General features: G+C 40.5%; 2 protein-coding genes across 2 annotated transcripts in view; one reads left to right on the plus strand and one right to left on the minus strand.

Annotated features, from left to right (window-relative positions):
- Nucleotides 1-20,758, minus strand: ripk1l (receptor (TNFRSF)-interacting serine-threonine kinase 1, like). Its single transcript, XM_057857283.1, has 10 exons — nucleotides 20,227-20,758; nucleotides 10,795-10,951; nucleotides 10,582-10,719; nucleotides 9,911-10,142; nucleotides 9,575-9,724; nucleotides 9,417-9,493; nucleotides 6,932-7,007; nucleotides 6,238-6,822; nucleotides 6,007-6,156; nucleotides 1-2,100 (listed from the first exon to the last, which is right to left on the minus strand). The coding sequence occupies exons 1-10, from the start codon at nucleotides 20,385-20,387 to the stop codon at nucleotides 1,802-1,804; spliced, it is 2,025 nt and encodes a 674-aa protein (XP_057713266.1). The 5' UTR covers nucleotides 20,388-20,758; the 3' UTR covers nucleotides 1-1,801.
- Nucleotides 20,249-26,312, plus strand: part of dusp22b (dual specificity phosphatase 22b) — a 15,348-nt gene continuing 9,284 nt past the window's right edge. The window contains exons 1-4 of the mRNA XM_057857288.1: nucleotides 20,249-20,651; nucleotides 21,607-21,890; nucleotides 22,173-22,206; nucleotides 22,291-22,373. Of these exons, the coding sequence (XP_057713271.1) occupies nucleotides 21,870-21,890; nucleotides 22,173-22,206; nucleotides 22,291-22,373 (138 nt within the window). The 5' untranslated portion in view covers nucleotides 20,249-20,651; nucleotides 21,607-21,869. The remainder of the gene's footprint in view (nucleotides 20,652-21,606; nucleotides 21,891-22,172; nucleotides 22,207-22,290; nucleotides 22,374-26,312) is intronic.

Consider the following 26,312-nt stretch of genomic DNA (forward strand, 5'->3'; position numbering starts at 1 on the left):
AAGGGAAGACTTCTTTTGAGCCATGAGTGACCCTTCTTTGCTTTAAACAACTTATGTAAAAAACTTTTTTTAAACCGTCAAGTGTACATAATTTTTAATGCCTGGAACATTTAGTTTAATGCTTTTTAAGGCCTAAATTTTGACAAAATCTATTAAATGACTTTTAATGCTTTTTATGACCCGCATAAACCCTGACATAAAATCCATTTGGGTTCCCTACAGCAATTTCTAAGCCTTTCAAGAGATGACTTTACTACGTGGGATTAGCTTGTCATTCATACAGAAACAGTTGCAAGTGAAGAACTGCCATCCATATATCGAGTTATTTCCAGTATTGTCTAAACATGTTTAATTAATATCTGCATGAATGCACTCCATTTAGAACAAAGATGTGACACCTTTGACGTAGTGCACTTGTATTGTACAACACAAATATCAATACATAAATGTTATGTGTAATTTGTTACTGTAATCAGTGAGTACAATAAACAACACTATCAACCATGGCATTATCCTTTGAAATCATGCAAGTAAAACATTTACTGTTTTGCATATTGACTGGATGGTGAGTCAATGATTGGGCAAATTCCAACAATATTTGGGCTTTACCTATTTTCATGGTAAAAATGATGCAAATAATATCTAAATAAGCACAAGCTAATTGCATTTGACCTAACAGGTCAATGTATGTTGATGGAGAAGAACTTGGGGGCGACAATTCTTTGTTGAAGAGTTTATTCTCCAGCTGTATTTAATAGAACTACATATCTACAGGACAGATCAGAATTTACAGAACGTTTATAAAAAGCTAAAGGATGACACCGCGATCCGACCAGCAGTCCTCAGTTTCTGTGCTGAGATATTCTCCAAAACCAGATGCCATTACATCATATTTCAAAGGTTTAACAAAAATGCAGTGTAACTGTGTTTAAAGAAAAAAAAAAACATCAGCATTTCAAATAACACAATTTAACACAAAAAAGGACAGTACGCAGCTCTTTGGCTGAGTGGTGGGTGAAAACAATGAATCTTGTCTACTGAAGAAAGTAAAAATGTTGGTGGTCATCAAAACCCCCAAAGGTCGGTTCAGCTGTTTTTTTAACTACATACTTCCTTTTATTGTAACAATGTTATATCTATGCTTGTCCTTTAACGTTGTTTTGAAATGCAATTGCTCATGGTAGTTGTATATGAACTAAAGTCACCTGGCACTGATGTTTCCTGATAATCATAACAACTAGAATGCTTCAATAGACTCTTTCGTGAACTCAATATTATACCTTTTGTTGGTTCTCTAAATACTCATGATAGCTTTCTGGAACTCGCTTACATGTGGCAACATATGTTCTAACTGAAAGTTTTCAAGTTTTATATAGCAAGGTTCACCTTGAAAGAGGGCTGAATCTTCTTGAGCCTCTAGAGTGCATAGTAGGAAAAGTGCTAAGTTTACCACAGACTGTTTAAAAGGCAAAATTTAACAAAAGAACGCTCACATTTTAGGGTCGCTTCACCCTGAGTGCGTATCTGACACTAAGCTCCACATAGTTTACTAAATGTATAAAGGAGAATATGGCTCTATAAGAGCAATAAGCACAATGCACAAGTACTGTCATGATTCATGGAAATACAAACATATTATGGAAATTTCAATTGAGTTGGCACCTACCCACAATTTCTGTCAGGTTTCTGCTTGGCTCCATTCCAATGAAACTTAAGTATGAGAAACTAAAACTAGTATAACATATAGTATTGCAAGTCTGGAAAATAATCGATTGAATGGGGAGATTTGTAAGAAAGAAGCTCATTTGGTGTACGAAGTACAAGCACAGATGTTCAGAATTTTCAGAATTACATCAACGTCAATGATACCTTCAAGAGCACAGTAAAGCTTCCCGATTGTACAGCCAAGACTCCCTTCCTTCATTTTCCAGTGTTGAAGTGTCTGGTGCACCATCTCCGGCAGGCCATCCAGGTGGAAGTCGTGCTCGATGGTCTCTATCTCTACATCGCTCAAACCAAGACGTCTTGCGTAAGACTTCCATTTGGCACCAATGTTTTTCCTCAGTACATCAAGGTGCTCATCGGTCACAGCACGGTCCTCTGCACGTAAAAAGAGAAATTAAAGCCAGTTTTAAAACTTTTCCACTCATTTGCAGTTGATAGGGATTGGAGACCAAATTCAGGATTGGTCCAAACCACCTTAAAATGCGGTGTTCCACAAGGGTCAGTCATTGATCCCATATGTTTTGTGCACATCTATGAGGCCCTGTGCGGGGCATATGTGTGAGTCATCCCATTACCCCGGAATTCTGATTTCTCCGTGTGCGCTGCGTTCTGAATGATGCAACAAATACGTTTGTATTGTAATCAATACGAGGTGGTCCACATGATCTGCTCAGCTCCGATTCGGATCCGCCTGAGTCCTGCCTATCCGTCCGTCAAAACTAAAACACGGACGAGGTCTATTTTCTGATCCGTCAACCTAAGCCCTGCCATTTAGCAGTAGGGATGGGAATTGATACAATTTTTACGATTCCGATTCCATTATCGATATTGCTTAATGATTCGATTCTTTATCGATTCTCTTATCGATTCTAATTTGGGGAAAAAGAAGAACAAACGTTTTGATTGGCAACGAGTTTGTTTAATCAGAAGTCACAACCTTACAAACTCAGAACGAGGTCAAAAGCGGCCCAAAGCCTCAAAGTTAACTGTGGCAATAAGTGGCAAACACACAAGAATGTGTATTTTACTGAAACATTTTTCTAATAGACATAAAAAATATTGGTATATATTGGCATATAGGTTGTTGTTATGCCTTTAGTGATATGTGTTAAAGCAGGGGTTCCCAAACTTTTTCCTATGAGGGCCACATACCTTTTCCCTTCCCTGATGAGGGGCTGGGGTCAGTTTGTAACAGAAAAAGTGTGACGATTGCAGAAGTGCCTAAATGTAAAAATTTATTGTTTTTCAGAAAGCCCCAATCAAATAACCCTTTCTGGATTCTTCACAGAACAAAAGTAAATAAAATAAAAATAATAATATAATAAATAATAATAAATAATAATAACAATATTAATTAAATAGATAATAACCAAATAACCCTCTCAGAGTTCTTCACAGAAAAAGGCCAGGAAATAAATAACACTATTGAGAAAAAAAAAAAAAAAAAAAATCAAAATGCTCTCTGGTATTGTTTAAAGCGCCGGACCAAATGTAGAGGCGGGTCGTAGTTTGGGTACCCCTGTGTCAAAGTGTATTATTTACCATTATATTGAAATGCATGCCTTTTAGTTTTTATAGTGCTTTACATGCATTGCCAGGCGTGTTCCCCTGCTGAAGCCAGTAGACATCCGGGCCCGTCTGCGGTTCGCTAGAGAGCATTTGGATGATCCAGAAGAGGACTGGGAGAATGTGTTATGGTCAGATGAAACCAAAATAGAACTTTTTGGTAGAAACACAGGTTCTCGTGTTTGGAGGAGAAAGAATACTGAATTGCATCCGAAGAACACCATACCCACTGTGAAGCATGGGGGTGGAAACATCATGCTTTGGGGCTGTTTTTCTGCAAAGGGACCAGGACAACTGATCTGTGTAAAGGAAAGAATGAATGGGGCCATGTATCAGATTTTGAGTGAAAATCTCCTTCCATCGGCAAGGGCATTGAAGATGAGACATGGCCGGGTCTTTCAGCATGACAATGATCCCAAACACACAGCCAGGGCAACAAAGGAGTGGTTCGTAAGAAGCATTTCAAGATCCTGGAGTGGCCTACCCAGTCTCCGGATCTCAAACCCATAGAAAATCTGTGGAGGGAGTTGAAAGTCCGTGTTGCCCAACGACAGCCCCAAAACCTCACTGCTCTAGAGGACATCTGCATGGAGGAATGGGCCAAAATACCAGCAACAGTGTGTGAAAAACTTGTGAAGAGTTACAGAAAACGTTTGGCCTCCGTTATTGCCAACAAAGGGTACATAACAAAGTATTGAGATGAACTTTTGGTATTGACCAAATAATTATTTTCCACCATAATTTGAAATACCGGTAAATTCTTTAAAAATCAAACAATGTGATTTTCTGGAGCCGTGAACCCACGCCCTTAAAGTAAGTGCCTGTGACACGAAAAAGCATGTTTATTTCATAATACAGGCGGTATTTAATGCTCCTGAATGAAATGGACCGCTTGGATGTGTGTGGAAGCGATCGCTATATTTATTTAGTTTTTTTGAATCCCGCGCCATGAAAATGAGTGACTTCCAGCAACAGTCTCGGGTTGAGAAAGAGGGTGCTGTGACATGTACGGAGGAAGGTGTCCTCTTCACTATACAGCTGTACTGTTGTATGAGAAGGACTAATGATTCAGCTGATTTTGCGGATTAATACGTTTAATTTTCGCATCACGCCAGCCAAACGGCTGCAGCGAAATCATGCTGTATGAGGGAGAGGAGTGTGTGCCTTTTTGGGGTTTCAAAAGGTTCCCATTCACCGGTGGATATTGGCCAAAACAAGCCCTACTACTGTGGGACCATGGGACTTACGAGGAAGTGAGTAAACCTCGTGTTTTGTATCATGTCAAATACTGGCATCATTTTAATATGTAGGTGGCTTGCATTTTGTGGCTGACATGCATGCTGTTGTGCTATTTTTCGGCACAACACCGGCGGCTTGTTGCGAGGACTATATTCGGCTTATTGTGCTCATGTGCCCGGTGTTCTGTCAAATTTTCCGACCAATCAGAAATTGCAACTTTGAGTTAAAAATAGCCGCGAATACAAAGTAAACACTACAAACGTTCTTTAAATAAAGGACTATTTACGTTTGATCACGGATGGGGATGTAAAAAGCTCTCCTCATACACATTAGCTGCACATGTTAGCAGCACAACAACTGCAGCCGCCCTCCCCCACTGAGTCTCTCTGTTTACGACTTCGCCGTGTAGTAAAGCATTATTTTGACATATTCGTGTTGACCATTTGGCAGCTACACGCTTCTGCGACGTCGGCCGCTTTGTTCAGCGGTCATTGTCCAGCTGCTTTTCCTGGCGAGCTCTCCTGTCCGTAGTAGCAGGGGAACGAGCTATAAATTGCTCTCCACCGGGCAGTTTGCCCATCGGCGAAGACAATCGACAACCCAGTTGTCATGTGAAATGATCCAGGCTAGTTATGTGTGATTTTCCATTTTGAAGACTTTGAAACATCACTTGGTTCGGGTTAGCATGTCGGCTAGCTGTCAAGCCTCTTGGTTTGTTTACATTCTCCGAAGCCGGGGAAGGGAAATGACATAAGCCCGATTTAGGTGGCTTAAAATATCGTTCGGGAGGTGCGACAGTAAAGGTGAAGTCGACAGTTTGACCATTAAGAAGTAATTTTGCCATGTCGTCTTGAATAAATGCATTTTAATTATTTCATATTCCATTTAGCACAAGACTTTTATTTGTCATAACCATGCCATTTATTTAGCGATCGGGGAAAAATACCTGGATAAAAAGAATATCCTGTAAAAATATTGAAGTAGAGAGACTGAAACAATGACATTTTGCTGCTCCCTTCGTTGCGTTTTCCTCGTTGTGAATAATTCCCCCTCAATGGGCTGCATACTAAATCAGATGAAATCGTGCCTCCGCTGACGTCATCCACCTGTTGGGGACGCTAGAGCCCTATAATGGTAGGCGTGGCTAACCGGCAGATTAAAAGACTAATTTCTCGTCATCTACGCTTTGCTAAATTGTTGTATATAGTCAAATCGTCTCAAAATATGATTCTAATTCACATAATAATCCTATTTAATACTTTTTTTCTCCTGTCGTACCCACTATAACAACAACATCAATATTTGGGTTGACCTCAATATTAGTTTGACTTTAAAGAAGTTGTCAAGGCTGTTATTCAGGTTAATCTGACACTTGATATGCAATAAAACCTGCATTAACCTTGTTGCTTTACTTCTCAGAATCTTGAATGACTCCTTCATTAAACTGTGAAACAAAAAACTAAATCAAAATTTTACCATATTTCTGTAGTCCTTCTCTGAGCTGAGAGCTGGTCCATATGTTACCAGGAAGAGACAAAAAATGTCGAGTGGGGTCATGGGTGTGAATACTGAGGTTGTTGTTGTTGCCTATCTGGATCCCTCTGGCATTGCTAATGTAAAGAGAGCCTTAAAAAAAAGACAAGTCATGTTAGCACCATCAGAAATTGCCAAATGCTGTCCAAACTGTTGTCTTGTCTGTGTACGTACCATAATCTTGTGCTGTCCCACTCTTCCTTAAATTGCTGCCATACTCTGACGTTTCAGATACTGAGGAAATAGGCCAGGATCGCTGCCGGAAATAGGAATCTGGATGTTTTTGATTGAAAGATGGCAGATTATTTATGCTGGTAGATGTTTGTAAGACTGATGGCTTCAGTGGGGAAGTGGTCATTGATTCCTGAAAATGAGTCGCTGGATGATACCAATCATCTTCCTGACTGCTGGGCTGCACTGGTTCTGCTTTCGTCCAGGAATGGACAGAGGACACGAATGGTGTGTTGTTCTCTGACTGGCTAAGGGTGTCATTTGTTAAATTAGGCAGAATATTTTGCGGGGTTTTCCGATGCTGGCTATTGACAATGTCAGACTGGCTGTTGCAGTTGTAGCTGCCATGTTTGTGGTAGTCTAACTCTGGTTGCAGTTTCTCCTCCAAAGAAACTTGTGGTTCTGGCTCACGCTGGGCGGCCACGGAGTCTGCATTCATATCAGATGGGATGCCATCGATGTCCTCAATACTGGCTTCTACCGGCACATTGACGCTACCGTCAGCACTCTCTAGAAAAGCTGGACTATCTATAAGATCAAGAGAGTAACTTTTAGAAAAGCTGGACAATCTATAAGATCAAGAGAGTAACTTATATTTGTTTTGCAAGAATATGCAGCATTCAGTATCAGTTCTTACCAGCTGAAATGCATTCATCAGTCAGTGACAATGACTTCATCTTGTCGACAAGCTGATCTGGGCCTTCGTATAGAGACTGCATTGAGAAAATGAAATCCGCCTTAATGGTGTAAAGGTGTGAGCATAACAAGCACTTACAGCATGTGCTACTATAGGCCGAAGGCTGCCCTCTATTGGCCATCTCGTAACCAACAAGCAACAAAGACACCAATAAGTCCATGTGCTGTGTGCACATACCCTCTACTGGCAAATTCCTAACCTACAGAAGGCTGCCGTCTACTGGTTAATTTCTAACTACAGGTAGTTCCCCTGAGTTACGACGTGTCCGATTTATGTGATTTCGACTTTACGACGGCGGATTCTCGTCCACCATTTTGTCTCCAGTTGTTTTTTTTTTAAAAGTCACGTAAACACTACCTTATTCTACCTAATAGTATCTTTTTTTCCCCTCTATTAACATGACTGTTTTGCCGTTTGGTAATGTGTATTTAATTATTGACAAGTTTCCGAGGTACTTCCGCTTTACTTACACATGTCTGCTAGCAACTTGTTTTACAATTTCTCCATCCAAAACAACAGTGGAACTGAAGTAACATCCCTCATCAAAATCCCTTAAAAAAGACAATTTGGAAATACCGCATCCATCTGCCACCATCACGACAGGGGAGGACAACATATTCATGAAGGCAGATGTGGAATCAAGCTCGTGCCACCACAAAGACTGAGTGTTTTGGTAGCCATGTTGTCGCTGTGTTATTGAAGGTATGTTCTTCCTATCCCTGCATTTTCATGTTCAAAAAATATTAAAGCTAAAATCTTGCGCATGAAATGACTTGTAGCTTTTGATATTGTTGATGATGATTGTAATTACGAAATGATGATCTTTAATATTTACTACAACTACAGTGGCTGCAACACATGGTATCTGCTGCTAGCCTGTTGCTAATCAGTACGTGTATATGGCACAATTATGTCAACGCATAAATGCAAGTGTTACAAGTTTTTTGTTCGTTTATTTACAGGTGGAAAACACTGTTAGGCAAGGGAAAATAAGGATGTGCCTCACAGCAACACTTACTGTACATTGATGGACATATATCGAGACTACGTTGTTCTCCTGGGGGGCGGCCGAAAGGCTGGGGCTGGTGACAGTGGCTCGCCTCGCGGCGGACCGTCGGCTCGATCCCGAGATCCAACTACGAGCTTTTTAACTGCAGCAACTTTAAAATATGCTATTGGAGCTGGAATTACCAAGGACAGCGGCAGAAAGCCCGTCTGGAGGCTGTAATGTTGGGTGAAAGTTTGGCGGGGCTCCAGAGCTCTGCTGTCTCATATCACATTCTTGTATGCTAGTTTTTCCAATAATTCTATAAATTGTGATTTATTCACTAGTTTTGCACATGCACCAATCGTTTTAAATAAAACAAGAAATGGAATCGTTTTGTCAAAATGTTTTATTGCAATCATTATAAAAGAATAAAAAAGAAGGACATAGTATGACTGTTTATATGTACATACCTTGTAGTATTTCCTTGTTACAACAAAATCTGTGTCAGCCCTTCTACATTCGGTAATATAATTTGTAATTTCACCTCATTTTGGTCACTCAAGTGGCCAGGGTATCAATCTATACCACATGTCAACACAGGCTGACAGGTTGTTATAATTTTTTCCACAAATGTTCAGCGAAGTGATAAGAACAATGATACAATCTCATCTACGTCGTAATAAATTCATTTTTGGAGATTCCGTGGGTTCCTCTGGCTTGATTTTGCAGTTTTAACTTTTTCAACACACTGCAATACATGTTGTTCTTTCTAAACCGGAAGTTCGGAGCAGACATTCTCCAAGATGGCGTCGCCCATATTTCGCTCAGGAAACTTGTCTATATTGTTGACTTTTGTTTTGTGATGCACGATTTTATTTGTGCGCAGGAAGAGTAGTGCAGGTAGTACTTCCGCACGCGAGTAAGAGCAAATGTACACACAAACATGAATGCATTTGCGCACACAAGGAGCAGCTGAGTGAGAGGGGAAAGATTACAGTTTAGCTCGCTGTGTAGCTTGGACATATCTCCGACGTCTTGGCGAGGACTGTACAATGATGCATAATACATGTTTTTTGGATAGTTATTTTGAGATTTAGGGGGTATTTAGGGGTACTTAAAGGGTTAATTCCGATTTATGCTGAAATTCGGGTTACGACGCCAGCATAGGACCAGAACTCGTTAATAACTTGGGGACTACCTGTATAATCTGCAACTACTTAATTAGCCCTGATACAAAAATTCAAAAATCAGGTTCAGGGCATTGATAGATATTGGTCCATCCTACATAACTAGTAGTTTCAAGACAATTAGTTCATGAATGACAGAAGAGGAAGATTTCAAAGTTTTTGTCCACAAGAACCTAAAGGGCAACTTGACAGGCCTTCAGTCTGCAATACCAATAAAAATGGATGTATGGATGAATTAAGTTTTACTCACATGTAGATATACCAAATCTCTCTCCACGTGTGGTGCAAGCTTGGTCTCGTAGAAGGGATGGAATAGGTTGTGGGCCTCTTTAAAGAAAGGGATAAGAAAGAAAGTGGTAGCCACTGTTAGAACATCTTTTGTAAATTATTTTGGAAGGTGTTTGCTACCAAGAAACGTTGGTCTTTGCAGTGGGTTGTGAGCCCAGCACATCACCATGAGATCAATGATCTCTTTTGGCATGTCGTCAGGGATGAGGTCCATTGCTGGGCGGTTGCCAATGCGGACGCACTGGCTGATTTGATCTTCATTCCTTGCATCTGAACACATACATATTGGTTTACTGTTGATCGAGGCACAACTTTTCACCTTGGAAACGGTAATGGAAATCGAAGTAATTTGTTCAAGGGTCAAACTGTTGTTCTATCAAACCATTAATTTTACACCAAAAACAATAATTTTGCATTCTTCAGAAGAGGCTCCCATTTCAAATGACACCAACTTACTTTCATAGGGCTCTTTGCCAGTGACAATCACCCAGACCACGATTGCGAAGCTGTAGACGTCGGACTTCTCGGTGGAGGGGGCATGGATGCTTTCCAAATGTTCGGGCGCCATGTAGCTCAGCGTGCCCGCCGCTCTCGTCCTTACTGATGGCCGCATGCGACTTCTCTTGAGGGACTCCTCCTTGGTGAGTTTACTCCATGTCTTGCAGGTGGCAAGGCCAAGGTCAGCGATCTGGACAAAGTGGGGAAATAGTTATGGCAGGTTATGAACTGCAGACCCAGTTGCTCTTAGTGAAAATGTGTCACAAATACATAGAATGACAATATAACCTAAAAATATTTTAACACAACCAAATCATGGCAAGCATGAAATGTTGAGAAAATACTGTTATGTATTGTAGATTCTGCACACATTTAAATAATCACTAAGTACAGCTTCCCACAGATATTACAATTGAAAGATAATAGAAACCACAAAAATATCTGCTGTATTCTTTTAATCCTGAATGTAAAAGATATATACCAGCACTCTCCAGAAAAGCTGGACAATCTATAAGATCAAGAGAGTAAGTTGTCTTTGTTTTGCAAGAATGTGCAGGATTCAGTATCGGTTCTTACCAGCTGAAATGCATTCATGCATTGTAAAAGATAAATACCGGGGAGAATTGTACCTTGATGTGAAAATCTTTGTCAATTAAAATGTTCTCCGGTTTGATATCCTTGTGTATGACTTTCCTCTCAGTAAGGTAAACCATGCCTTCCAAGATCTCTAAAATAATCCTGCCCTTAATTGATATGGGCACAATGACCTAAATAACAAAAACAAATGTATTAGAATTGATTATCATACATAGCTGTAAACTATCATTAGGTGCAGTGCTGACCTTCTCCAGCATGGCCAAAAGGTTACCCCTGGGCATCAACTCCATGACCAGAGAGCAGCCTCGCTCTTCCATGATGACGCCCAGCAACCTGACTACCCGCTCGTGGTTCAGGCTGGCCATAATGCTACCTTCCTCCAGCAGAGACCGCTTGCTCTCCCTGCATACGTTTGGAGTAAAAGAAGAAGAATATAACAATATGTACTCATTTACAAGTTGGTTTTGAGTCTGTGTGATATGGTTGAATTAAAGCCATTAAATTGCAGTCAGGACGCAAAACAGTGAACTACGTCAACAGAACTGTACTGAATTTTGTGTGATGTCATCACAGTGGCGTTGGGGAATGTACTATATTTGTGTCTGCTATATATTGTACTATAATCAGGGGTCGACAATATACTGGCCTGATTGGAGCCATTAAAAATAATGTGTCATTCATTCATTCATTCTTCTATTTCCATGACGCTTTTTCCTCACGAGGGTCGCGGAGGTGCAGGAGCCTATCCCAGCTAACTATGGGCAGTAGGCAGAGTACACCCTGAACTGGGTGCCAACCAATTAAAAAAAAGTCTTACTTCATACTAAATCCCAGTGTTTTGATGACATTACACTACCCCGATCAAAGACAACCTTTACAGTCTATACAGCAGCGTTTTCTCTCCATGGGATAAAGACACACCTCGTTCGCTCCCACGTGAACATGCCCAACCTGATTACTGCTGCTGATTGATTGTCAGCATCTCAGTACCCACCTAACGTTATACTACACGACGACATAATTCTGAAACCTCCAGCACCTGGCCAAGCACCGGGGAAAAACGACCACTTAAGGAAGATAAAGTAACCGGAAGAGTTGAGGGAAAGCAAAATCCAATATGAAAACAAAAGGGAGAGAAAGTTTTAGCCCCAGTGGTGAGACTGCTGGAATTGCCTCTGCTACGATGAAACTAAAAAACAAGGTTTACCGTGAGGTGTGCATATCAATGCCCACATACGCAGACAAGTAAATTCGCGAAAAGTTAACGGGTAAGAAATAGAGCTGAAACGAATACTCGAGCAACTCGAGTAACTCGAGTTTAAAAACTGATCCGAGTAATTTTATCGTTTAATTTTGCCAGCTCTAAGCATCACGTTTTGCCCGGACTACTTTTAATGCGGGACAACGCGCTGACGTCACGTGCGTAGAGGAGGAAGCACTAAAAAAAAAAAAAAAAAAAATTACCGCAGCCGACAGCCACTACAAACTACGGCGACATTGCTAAAAACTGCGCCCGCATGATGCTAGTGTGGTAGCAGATAGTGTCCGATGCGTCTCATAGATATCGCATGCATTTAGGACTAGATGCGAAATGACAGACTCAGCCGCGTCTGGGCAGCGTTAGTAAACAGCCGTCATCTTTAAGCAGTAGACTTCTCATTGCTAGTAAATATAACGTTACTGTCACTCGATCACGTAACGTTAGCCCCTCGGAGGGCTAGGTTTCTATTGATTATGACCACTGTCGATGCGTGGCTAACGTGTCTTACATACAGGCTTTATTTAATCTGTAAAAACACAGCGCTGTAGAGTGATTAGGGTGTAAAATTAAAACATAATAAAGATCACTGTCAGTTTTAGCTCAGTAGTCACCAAGTAGCACTGGTCCCTAATGTGCTCCAATACAGGCGGTATCATACATTTATTTTGAACACTGCAAAAACTCAAAATCCTATCAGTACTTACAGTTTAGACTAACTTAAAAGTTAAATAGAACTCAAAAATAGCTTGACACAAATGGAAATTAAATTGAAGCACGTGGGAAAAACACGTACTGTAGCTTTCAAGTGATGTGTGTTATCAAGCGTAATTACATTTTTAGGAAAAAATATGTTTTTTTATAAGATCTAGAAGTTTTTTGAGTGAAAGCAGTGAATTTTTTTTTCTAGTCACATCTTAGATGCAATTGTTGGCTGTTTTCAACAATGTACATCGAAAATAAAGACATTGATTGACTGAAAATGGTTCAATATTGGATTAAATGTCTTTTTTTCTCATGTATATGTATAATTGCTCTTTACCTAAAAAAAATGTTTTATCCGATTACTCGATTAATCGATAGAATTTTCAGTCAATTACTCGATTAATAAAATATTCGATAGCTGCAGCCCTATTATGAAACCTTTGGTATGAACATAATGAGATAATTCATCCATGTGACTACAAAGAAAACAATATCGTCATTACGATGGTTTAGCTTGAAAATTGTTAGCCATAATTGCCTTAAAAGCTTCGCCCAGATACGTGGCTCTCCCGCAGGCCTGCCTCCGCCTGGAGCTCCCATGAAAACAAAAATGTTTTTTGGTGTGTGTTTGTTTCCCAAAAACATTAAAATATGGGTAAGTGGTCAGTGTCGTCGATTTGGATGTATTCATGTTTCTGGTTAGGTTATTAGTGTTCTGGGATGGTGCATGCCGTAAAGTTGAAAATGGGTAAATGCTGATGCCACATGCCAAGTTTTTTACACGTCGACGTTACACAAAACTAATAAAAATTATAAATATCATTTTAGCGCAAAAACTCCCTGGTCATGTAAAATGGGTGCACGCAAGTCCGTTGTGAGCAGTGCATGGAAACCTCCCTCCCGATGCATTCAAGAGTGGTAGCTAAATAAAAGCTGCTAGCCTGGGCTTTTGGCTTAGTGGTCAGCGCACTCTCCTGCCACTCTCCTGCTAGACGCGTTGTGCGCGCGGGTGCGAGTCCTGACCTGGACGAGGGGGACAGATCACGTCGGGCGGCTCCATGTAGACCGGTTACACATTGGCCACAGAACTAAGTCTTTGTGGGATGACAGCCCTCCACTGGCTGCATTAATTAGGCTACGCCCCTTTTTTGTACATTATACATTATATGATTATGGAATTATAATAGGATTATTTGAACTAGATTCATGTTTTTGTACCGTTTTCTGCACTTTTCATTAAATCTATTGCAAAAAAAAATATTCAAACAAATTGTTTTTTTTTTTGTGATTATTAGGATCAATAGTTGACACGTTGACCTGAGCCAGTGGTTTTGATACTGGGGCCAGTGAACTTCAAAAGCCACTGGCCCAGAGGGGCCTGAGGGGCAGTGGCTAATTCCCTTATTGTCTACCTAGGCATTTGCCGGTATGAGATTCTGACGGTATGATAACCTTAAGAAAAATATCACGGTTTTATGGTATCACGGTATTGCAATTACAGCTCTAAAATGTGTTATTCTGCGATATCTGGGTTTTTAAAAAAAAAACAAAACAAAAAAAATCTTTTTTCCATTGATCAGGATTTTTATTTTTCAAAACATATTAGCAAACTGGAACGTAAGTTAAGTTAAGTTAAGATATATATTTTTTTTAAATTACAAAACATAACTGAAATATTTTAAATAAAATGAAATGACACTGTTTACTAACCTTTAATTTTGAATAAATGCGAAATCATATTGAAGGTATTGCCTCCTCGGCAGCCACGCTCCGCAAACAGGTTTTACATGTCAGTTGGCCCCCCTCTAAGCCGTGGCCGTCTGTAACTTTTCTGTAGCCGAAGTACTCCCATACCAGTGATTTCATTTTCTTCGATGGGGGAAAAAAAGTTCAGGAGTTTTACCTCCCCCAGCCATCGTGTAGCACAGCTGACTCACTGACACTGAGTAACAACCGGTGGGGGAGGGTTGTTGTCTGGTATACAGTGCCTTGCAAAAGTATTCGGCCCCCTTGAACCTTGCAACCTTTCGCCACATTTCAGGCTTCAAACATAAAGATATAAAATTTTAATTTTTTGTCAAGAATTAACAACAAGTGGGACACAATCGTGATGTGGAACAAAATTTATTGGATAATTTAAACTTTTTTAACAAATAAAAAACTGAAAAGTGGGGCGTGCAATATTATTCGGCCCCCTTGCGTTAATACTTTGTAGCGCCACCTTTTGCTCCAATTACACCTGCAAGTCGCTTGGGGTATGTTTCTATCAGTTTTGCACATCGAGAGACTGACATTCTTGCCCATTCTTCCTTGCAAAACAGCTCGAGCTCATTGAGGTTGGATGGAGAGTGTTTGTGAACAGCAGTCTTCAGCTCTTTCCACAGATTCTCGATTGGATTCAGGTCTGGACTTTGACTTGGCCATTCTAACACCTGGATACGTTTATTTTTTAACCATTCCATTGTAGATTTGGCTTTATGTTTTGGATCATTGTCCTGTTGGAAGATAAATCTCCGTCCCAGTCTCAGGTCTTGTGCAGATACCAACAGGTTTTCTTCCAGAATGTTCCTGTATTTGGCTGCCTCCATCTTCCCATCAATTTTAACCATCTTCCCTGTCCCTGCTGAAGAAAAGCAGGCCCAAACCATGATGCTGCAACCGCCATGTCTGACAGTGGGGATGGTGTGTTCAGGGTGATGAGCTGTGTTGCTTTTACGCCAAACATATCGTTTTGCATTGTGGCCAAAAAGTTCAATTTTGGTTTCATCTGACCAGAGCACCTTCTTCCACATGTTTGGTGTGTCTCCCAGGTGGCTTGTGGCAAACTTTAAACGAGACTTTTTATGGATATCTTTGAGAAATGGCTTTCTTCTTGCCACTCTTCCATAAAGGCCAGATTTGTGCAGTGTACGACTGATTGTTGTCCTATGGACAGACTCTCCCACCTCAGCTGTAGATCTCTGCAGTTCATCCAGAGTGATCATGGGCCTCTTGGCTGCATCTCTGATCAGTTTTCTCCTTGTTTGAGAAGAAAGTTTGGAAGGACGGCCGGGTCTTGGTAGATTTGCAGTGGTCTGATGCTCCTTCCATTTCAATATGATGGCTTGCACAGTGCTCCTTGAGATGTTTAAAGCTTGGGAAATCTTTTTGTATCCAAATCCGGCTTTAAACTTCTCCACAACAGTATCTCGGACCTGCCTGGTGTGTTCCTTGGTTTTCATAATGCTCTCTGCACTTTAAACAGAACCCTGAGACTATCACAGAGCAGGTGCATTTATACGGAGACTTGATTACACACAGGTGGATTCTATTTATCATCATCGGTCATTTAGGACAACATTGGATCATTCAGAGATCCTCACTGAACTTCTGGAGTGAGTTTGCTGCACTGAAAGTAAAGGGGCCGAATAATATTCCACGCCCCTCTTTTCAGTTTTTATTTGTTAAAAAAGTTTCAATTATCCAATAAATGTTGTTCCACTTCACATTAAATTTCATATCTTTATGTTTGAAGCCTGAAATGTGGCGAAAGGTTGCAAGATTCAAGGGGGCCGAATACTTTTGCAAGGCACTGTACCAGACTCACCGCTGTTCCAGCGATTGAGTCTGGCGACCGTCCGGCGGATCAAATTCCGAGGGCGGAGCAAGCCACAGCAAACAGACAGCGGAGTGGACCAATCAGTGACGGGCAGACGTGACGTTATTAAAGCGACAAGTAATTGGCGTGAGCGGAGAATGGAGAAGTTTATTCAACATGGCTAGCACGAGAAATGTTGACTGTTGTCAATGACTTGTTTCGATGTGTTTTTGGTAATTTAAAACTGGTTTTACCGCGGAATTGGAACATATTCTCGGCTCTCCCGTTGGCCATCTGTGTTGTTGTAGAGACGACTTTCGGCGCGCAAGAGTGACGTTACTCGTTAAGAACATGTCACGCAAATAAACGAATCTGATTGGACGGTTGATTTTGTATCTTGCTCGAGAGGCCATTAATGGACTGGGTCCCAGACAATTTCTCACAGTGTTTGAAAAATACAGGGAGAATAGTCTGGCTGTGCAAGGCAAGGAGGGTTGAGCCTTACAGTTGCAAGCGAGGCATTTCTCCATGCATTTTTGGGACATAAAAAGAATAGCTATTACCTTTGGGACGTTATGACGGCGAATTTTTGCAGTTTTAAACCATGACGTTTTCATACCACGGTGTACCTTGAAACTGGTAATCGGCACATGCCTACACTGCTGGCCAAAAGTATTGGCACCCCTGCAATTCTGTCAGATAATACTCGATTTCTCCCAGAAAATGATTGCAATTACAAATGCTTTGGTAATATTATATTCATTGATTTTGCTTGTAATGAAAAAACACAAAAGAGAATGGGGGGAAAAAAATCAGTATCATTTTACACAAAACTCCAAAAATTGGCCGGACAAAAGTATTGGTACCCTTTGAAAAATGATGTGATGCTTCTCTAATTTGTGCAATTTACAGCACCTGTTACTTACCTGTGGCACATTACAGGTGGTAGCAATAACTAAATTACACTTGCAGCCAGTTAAAAAGGATTAAAGCTGACTCAACCTCTGTTATGTGTCCTTGTGTGTACCACATTGAGCATGGAGAAAAGAAAGAAGACCAAAGAACTGTCGGAGGACTTGAGAAGAAAAATTGTGCGGATGCATGGGCAATCTCAAGGCTACAAATCCATTTCCAAAGACCTGAATGTTCCTGTATACACTGTGCGCTGTGTCATCAATAAGTGTAAAGTCCGTGGCACTGTGGCTAACCTCCCTAGATGTGGACGGAAAAAAAAAATTGACAAGAGATTTCAACGAAAGATTGTGTGGATGGTGGATCCAAACAGGTTCAAGCTGTCCTGTAGTCCAAGGGGACAACAGTGTCACCCCATACTATCCGTCGGCATCTAAATGAAAAGGGACTCTATGGTAGGATACCCAGGAAGACCCCACTTCTGACCCAGAGATATAAAAAAGCCATGCTGGAGTTTGCCAAAACTTACCTGAGAAAGCCAAAAACGTTTCGAAAGAATGTTCTCTGTTCAGATGAGACAAAATAGAGCTTTTTGGGAAAAGGCACCAACATAGAGTTTACAGGGAAAAAAATTGAGGCCTTCAAAGAAAAGAACACTGTCCCCACAGTCAAATATGGCAAAGGTTCCCTGAAGTTTTGGTGTTGCTTTGCTAGCATGGCATTATGAAGTCTTAAGACTACCAATACATTTTGCAGCATAATGTAGGGCCCAGTGGTAGAAAGCTGAGTCTCCCTCAGAGGTCATGGGTCTTTCAGCAAGACAATGACCCAAAACCCATTTCAAAAAGCACTAAAAAAAGGTTTGAGAGAGAGCACTGGAGACTGGCCAGCAATGAGTGCAGACCTGAATCCCATATAACACCTGTGGAGAGATCTGAAAATGGCAGTTTGGAGAAGACACCCTTCAAATCTCAGAGACCTGGAGCAGTTGCCCAAAGAAGAATGGTCTAAAATTCCAGCACAGCATTGTAAGAAACTCATTGATGGATACCGGAAGCGGTTGTTCGCAGTTATTTTGTCCAAAGGTTGTGCTACCAAGTATCAGGCAGGGTGCCAATACTTTTGTCAGGCCCATTTTTGGAGTTTTGTGTCAAATGATTATGATTTTTTTTTTTCATTCTCTTTTGTGTTTTTTCATTGCAAGCAAAATAAATGAAGATATTACTACCAAAGCATTTTTAATTGCAATCATTTCTGGGAGAAATTGAGCATTACCTGACAGAATTGCAGGGGTGCCAATACTTTTGGCCTGCAGTGTATATTTACTCCTAACTGCATTGCCCTGATTGCTCACCGCTTTGCGCCAGGATGACAGCAGAAAAAGATAAAATCACAACTTGAAAATCAAGATAAACCTGACCTTTTTCGTTAAATTATATGTATGACCTGGTTTGAGTCGAGCTGTATAGTGGAACAAGTGTCTTTTAAGTCGTTCTGGTCATTCTAATCTAACACAGCAGAGTAGCAATCCTGAAGTAATTGGCTGCCACTGACAGCGATAGACGTCCAATCCATTCAGACTGGGAGGGGCTAGTAGCGAATGAATGGTGACTACCCATTACACTCCCAAGCAAAATAGACTGGACCCAGGGGCGGACTGGTAATCTGTAGCTTCTGGAGGATCACAGAACGGCCGGTGCTCTGGATGGCCGGCGGCCGCCATACATACGTCACTGTTTTTATCCCCCCTATCCTCTATGATTATCTACAGTTTGCATCCAATCCGACAGGTGGCAGCAATGCGTCTGGCTGTTAACTGCCAATCTGATAGGAGAAGAACGAAGAAAGCACAGCGTACCCTACTTTGGTAAAGCCTTACTCCTTGAGGAAGCAAAATAGTAACGAGCGTGGATAAACAATATAGATATGGTGGCAAAAAAAGAAAAGAGAAGGGTGGCGCGGACAAGGTTAGAGAGAAAAAACGGAAGAAACTCGAGACCAAAGCATCGAAATGTCACAAGTTGACACACATGTTCGCAAGCAGCAGTCTGGCTGCAACGGCCACGCTGGCTAGCAACAGCCCAGCCCCCGGCGATGGTGAGAGTGGGACCGGCAGCCGCTCTCACGTGCAGCCGGTGCAGGGAAAGACAACAGACCGGGAGAGGGTAATGATGAGCTGGTGGAAGTTCCCCAGACAAGCGCAGGGCAAGTAAGTAGGGATGAAGAGGGTTACCTGCTAGGTATATTGGCCATTGTTATCCACCAGGTAGCTACATTTTAAATGAAATAAATGGCAATTAAAGGGTTAGTGGCAGCTAGTCCATGTCCCCGTTTGCAATCATGTCAAGTTACAGTATGCTAGTCCTGCTATCCCTCTCAAAGAAAAAATGTTTCAGTTGAAAAACGACGTATGCACACGCAGCAGCAATATTAATTCAGAAGAAATATAGTCTCCTGCCTTTTTCTGGTTCTACATAGAGATCCTGAGAGTGTTTTGTTCATTTCTCAGTGAGTATTCAAGTTAAAATGTATAATTACAGCCGCTTTTCATTGTGATTTATCATAAATCAGACCATGTTTTCTTTGTGCTTCAGGCAAGCTCCTGCCTTTTCTGGTTCTACATTGAGACCTGGACCGTGCTGTTAATTTCTCAGTGAGTATTCAAGTAAAAATGTATAATAATGCAATGTGTAGTTCTTCATAGCCGCTTCACTTTTCTCTCAAAGCGCACGAAATTGATGCATTTTACAATAAAATGTTTAAAAAATAAATAAAAATCTGCCGGCGGGGCATGCCCCCGGAACCCCCACCCCCCCACCCCCACCCCCCCCTGGGCTGAGTCAAAGTCCAGGGCTGCTTTTTAGTCCCAGTCCGCCCCTGACTGGACCTCTACCGCAGTCAGTAAAATCACACGTTACAATCTGATGTGAAGGAGAAGTTACAAAAGTCTTGCCAAATTTGTTTCAGTTTCGCTTTGGACTCGAATAAGGAAGTTGAGACAAAACAACCGGTGTCATTTTACACTCTTCCCTATCTGCATGGATGACTAAATCACTGATTAGCCACATTTTTAGCTGATATTCCAAAACAAAAACATTTTTAGTATCAAAACAAATTGGATGGAGTGGGCGACCTGATTTACACGTGATGCAATTACAGAATGCAGACCGGGAATTCCCAGAGCAGTGGCAACATATGCAAAAATACAGTACAAATACAACTTACTCATTGCGAAGAGGACCCGTGTACATGGTCTTCATCACCACAGGACCCAGGTGGACATGATAGCACAAGTACACCTCCCCAAACCCGCCGTCGTCCAGGTGCTCTTTTCGGATTACATCTGTCGCTCGTAGCTGGAGTGACGACGGCGGCGCGGTAGCCATTATTGCCCTTTTTACAGAAAACGCACCCTAAAAGTGTTATAATACAGTAACAACTACCTACAACTACCTCGGACGATTAGCTTGTCATGTAAGAGAGAGGCAGAACACGAACAAAAGTTTTAAGGCTAACATGAATATTTGCTAGCTATCTGCGACGTGCTACAAAAAAGTGCTAAAACTAGTGAAAAGGGGAGCACAATCGTAATTTGAATGTGCTATCTGATGGCAGGCCTACTTCCTGGAATCGAAGAATTGACGTAGAAGGTAAAAACACTGAAGACCTCTACAATAATAATGGGCTTTTACGGCTACTAGTACTAACTACTGTCAGTCTTTCAAGTCGATGCCAGAGTAGGACAGCTAGTTGCGAATTTGCGACTAGGTCCTTCCTTGTTTCTCACTCAGGAAGTGGTCACAACTTGCATATAAGAGTATTGTTACTTTTTTTTTCTTTCTTTTTTCTGTTGCGTGAATTTTAGATTTTAAACTAAAAAATAAAATTGGGCACTTTCTGCAGAGGTACATATTGATACAATTAACCCAAATACATTGTGAAGTGATTATAGAGATTTGATGCAATGGTACTTCAGCCAGTTAACTCCATTTAACGTCTATAGCTGTCAATGGCAGCGACTTAGTATACTCGTCAATGGCAGTGGATGGATGGATAATATCTTGCTTCTCTCGATCAAGCACGTGCCATCTGCAGGGGTTGAATAAAATATTAGGGAAATAGTTTCCATGAGGTAATAATCTTAATAATCGTGTTGGAATCCTTCAGACATAATTATATATCTTTGTTTATTTACATACACAATAAAAATGCTAGCTCAATTTATACCATATTTATGATGCACAGCTTGTGGTGCTTCTTTTCGGGTAGTTACTGTGTTCTTTCAGCATGTTCACGCTGAAAATGACATAAATAAATATAAGCGCAAAGCGCTTTAATTTATTGATTGACATTCATTTCAATTATTATATTTATTTCCATATTTATTTTTTTATTTCTTCTTAGCTATTTAATGTAATTTCTTATTTTTGTATAGTTATTTTTTGTATATATCATGTTTATTTTTTTTTATTTCTACTTTTATTTAATTAGCTATTTATTTCATATTTTTAATTTTTGTATCTTATTATATTTGTATTTATAGTCGTTTTTATATGGCCTCTTATTAATTTATTTTCTGCTTATTTTTATTTTTAATTTTGGCAGCTTTGGTCCTCCATAGTACAGTACTGTATCGACATATCACACCTCTTTGCTTTGGAGTCCTGAACTACAACTCCCATGATCCACCGTCCACAACTATGCAGCTGGTTCCGCCGTTTTTAGGTGCAGACACACGCACTCTCATTACGCGCGAGTATGTGACCAAATTGCGTTGGTTTTAGAATATCGGCAAGCATCAATAATTATTCTCCATTAGTTACTAGCGTTGACGGACCTGATTTTGTGGTCGTCCTTCTTCTTTCAACATGGGAAATGGCATCAATAAGGTGAGCTGTGCTCGCGCGCGAGTCGACTGCAGTGAGGGGTTTAAACGAAGTAAGGGCAGCGCCTCTTTAACTATGTGGATATTATTCTTAATGCTCGGTGAAAAAAAAATGCAACTTTCTAAGTTCCGTGTGGTTTTATGAATAGTCACATGGTGCAATTTTTCTTCGTGAAGTCATTTGCTATAGTTAGGTTTTAAGCTATTTGGCAGCTGTCCTCTCACTCAGCTGCTGTGATGTTGTCTTTCACAATGGTTTCCTCTAATGCTTCTCTTTCTTTTATAGATCCTGCCCGACTTGTATTTGGGAAATTATAGAGGTGTGTCCTGCTCTAAGTTATAGGGCTATTATTTTACGCATTTGTAATATCATGTGTATTTAATTAATGACTTCTTCACATCAGACGCAAGAGACCGAGAACAGTTAGCCAGGAACAATATCACCCATATCCTTTCCATCCATGACAACGCAGCGCCAGTACTCCAGGTAATGTCCCCTCACTGTTTTTCACCACCTGAAAGTTTTTACTAGGGAATTGGGTGTTTTTTTTTTTTTTTGAGGACTAATGTCGTATGGTTTCACTGCTAGCCCTTTCAGTTCATATGGATTGCAGGTAAATGTATCTTAGGTTTACTCATGCTAAAAGTACTTAGAATAATATAATTTGTACTGAATCTTTTTTCTCACTTTTTCTCTCAAGATGGCTAAAAAAAAAGTAGTGATGGTGGTTGGGTTCATTTCTCGATGCTTCATGTGAGCATGGTACCCCCTATTGGTTAAGTGTATGATGACAGTCAGTTGTCGCTCAACCACATGAGGGATTTGTTGTTGTCTTTTTTATGTGTGTCTGATAGGAAGGATTTTACAAAATATTTTTTGACCAAATCATCTATGTACATAGATTATCACATATGTATGTGCAGTGATCCCTCACTTATTGCTGTTAATGGGAACGGGAACCGGTCGCGTAAAGAATAGGGTCACCCCCCCTAATTTTAACATACATTTTTTTGTGTATCTATAATATCAATAAGTGGATATAAAATCCTATAAATGCATATGTTATCATCAGAACATTAAAGAATAAATTGCATCATAAATAAATTATTAATATAAATAGTATACATAAAATATATAATAATGAATAAATAAATAAACAATACATACTGGATATTCATTCTCTCATACGTGTGTGGATGTGTGTGTAAGTGTACATAAATATGTTTTAAAACTGTTTAAGTCCTATAACAAGATACTAATAAAAAGATTAAAAAATCTGCGATGCACTGACTGTGCGAAAGTTGAGCCACAAAGTAGCGAGGGATTACTGTAACTGTAAAAAATAGTGAGTGTGGGTGTGAAGATGATTCCCCAAATGGTATTATCATACTATGACAGGTTGTACAATATTTTTTCTGAAATTGGCATGAACGTAGTCAAGTAGAGGACAGTAAAAGTGTAACTTGAACATTGATGTACAGTCATTCATTTGCATTCAAAAACAAACATTTTTCCACACAGATGAAGTCCTCTTTCTTGCTGGCTCCATCCTATCAACTACTGCATCACTCCTTCTCTTCTCACTCCTGAACCTTTCACACTCCAAACTACGTCCAAACTATCCAAACTCTCACCTGATTGAAACTTTCATTCAAACACCCACATTTTGAATGTGGCCAGAGGTGTTCATACAACCCCTAGCAAAAAGTATGGAATGACCAGTCTTGGACAAGCACTCTCAGACATTTTATCATGTAGAACAAACTCAGATAAAAAGCTTGGTAAAATAATTAATTAGTTCAAAAGTGCAACTCTTTAGCATTCAAAAACACTAAAAGAAATGAAAAAAACATTGTGGTGGTCAGTAAATGTTACTTTTATCGAGCAAGTGCAGGGAAATATACATGGAATCACTCCATTCTGAGGAAAAAAATATGGATTCATGAGAAACAAAATAAAACAACAACAACAACAAAACAATCAAAACACATCTCTAGTATTTAGTAGCACCACCCCTGATCTTGTCTAATGCAGATTCTTGACTCTTGACAAGGTGATGATGCTGGAACTTTGGTTTGGTGCTGTTCCAATGAGATTTACAAAGATGACTGCCTGAAGAAAACATCAAAATTCCCTCAGTCCTTGATGATATGGGGCTGCATGACAGGCAAAGGCGCTGGGGAGATGGCTGTGGTTAAATCTCCAATAAATGCACAGGTTTACATTGAAATTTTAAACAGATTTCTTATCCCTTCAATTGAAAATATGTTTGTCATTTTCCAAGATGACAATGCATCATGCTACAGAGCTAAAACTGATAAAGCATTCCTTCAAGAAAGACTCATCCAGTCAATGTCATGGCCCGCAAATAGCCCAGATCTCAACCCTATTGATAACCTGTGGTGGAAATTGAAAAACAAATGGTCCACAGCAAGGCTCCGACCTGCAAGGATGATCTGGCAACTGCAATCAAAGAGAGTTGGCACCAAATTGATGAAGAAAACTGAGCTGGTGCTACTAAATACTAGAGATTTGTTTTGATTTTTATATCTTTGTTTTTTTCTCATGATTCCATATTTTTTCCTCAAAATGGAGTGATTCCATATATATACAGTGGGGCGAATAAGTATTTAGTCAAGCACTAATTGTGCAAGTTCTCCCACTAGAAAATATTAGAGAGGATTGTAATTGTCAACATGGGTAAACCTCAACCATGAGAGACAGAATGTGGAAAAAAAAAACAGAAAATCACATTGTTTGATTTTTAAAGAATTTATTTGCAAATCATGGTGGAAAATAAGTATTTGGTCAATACTAAAAGTTCATCTCAATACTTTGTTATGTACCCTTTGTTGGCAATAACGGAGGCCAAACGTTTTCTGTAACTCTTCACAAGCTTTTCACACACTGTTGCTGGTATTTTGGCCCATTCCTCTATGCAGATCTCCTCTAGAGCAGTGATATTTTGGAGCTCTCGTTGGGCAACACGGACTTTCAACTCCCTCCTCACCCCGTGGCGTCAAAATGATAACAAGAACGGGGAGCAAAAATCCCAGAACCACACGGGGGGGACCTCTTGAATGACCTACAGAGAGCTGGGGCCACAGTAACAAAGGCTACTATCAGTAACACAATGCGCCGCCAGGGACTCAAATCCTGCACTGCTAGACGTGTCCCCCTGCTGAAGAAAGTACACGTCCAGGCCCGTGTGCGGTTCGCTAGAGAGCATTTGGATGATCCAGAAAAGGACTGGGAGAATGTGTTATGGTCGGCTGAAACCAAAATAGAACTTTTTGGTAGAAACACAGGTTCTCTTGTTTGGAGGAAAAAGAATACTGAATTGCACCATACCCACTGTGAAGCATGGGGGTGGAAACATCATGCTTTGGGGCTGTTTTTCTGCAAAGGGACCAGGACGACTGATCTGTGTAAAAGAAAGAATGAATGGGGCCATGTATCGAGAGATTTTGAGTGAAAATCTCCTTCCATCAGCAAGGGCATTGAAGATGAGACATGGCTGGGTCTTTCAGCATGACAATGATCCCAAACACACAGCCAGGGCAACAAAGGAGTGGCTTCGTGAGAAGCATTTCAAGGTCCTGGGGTGGCCTAGCCAGTCTCCAGGTCTCAACCCACTAGAAAAACTGCAGAGGGAGTTGAAAGTCCGTGTTGCCCAACGACAGCCCCAAAACATCACTGCTCTAGAGGAGATCTGCATGGAGGAATGGGCCAAAATACCAGCAACACTGTGTGAAAAGCTTGTGAAGAGTTACAGAAAACGTTTGGCCTCCGTTATTGCCAACAAAGGGTACATAACAAAGTATTGAGATGAACTTTTGGTATTGACCAAATAATTATTTTCCACCATGATTTGCAAATAAATTCTTTAAAAATCAAACAATCTGATTTTCTGTTTTTTTTGTTTTGTTTTGTTTTTCCACATTCTGTCTCTCATGGTTGACGTTTAACCATGTTGACAATTACAGGCCTCTCAAATATTTTCAAGTGGAAGAACTTACGCAATTAGTGCTTGACTAAATACTTATTTGCCTCACTGTATTTCCCTGCACTTGTCTATAAAAGTAACATTTACTGACCACCACAATGTTTTTTATTCATTTCATTTAGTGTTTCTGAATGCTAAAAAGTTGCACTTTTGCACTAATTCATTATTTTTTCAAGATTTTTTTTGAGTTTGTTCTACATGATACTCTTTACTAGGGGTTGTGTAGTGAGCTGTCTAACCCGCGCGGCAAAATCTAAAGCACTCCCTGAAGCAATCACGTGATAGCGCTGGGCAGGAAGGCTTCGGATGTCATTGTTTTCGGAACCGCCCCTAAATGAAGCGAGCCTCAGCAGTTGGCACACACTTCACAGAAATGTCCCGTCATTACTTGACACACGCTCCAAAGTCTCGGCGCACCT

This window comes from Corythoichthys intestinalis, chromosome 14, assembly GCF_030265065.1.
Source record: "Corythoichthys intestinalis isolate RoL2023-P3 chromosome 14, ASM3026506v1, whole genome shotgun sequence".
NCBI lineage: Eukaryota > Metazoa > Chordata > Actinopteri > Syngnathiformes > Syngnathidae > Corythoichthys > Corythoichthys intestinalis.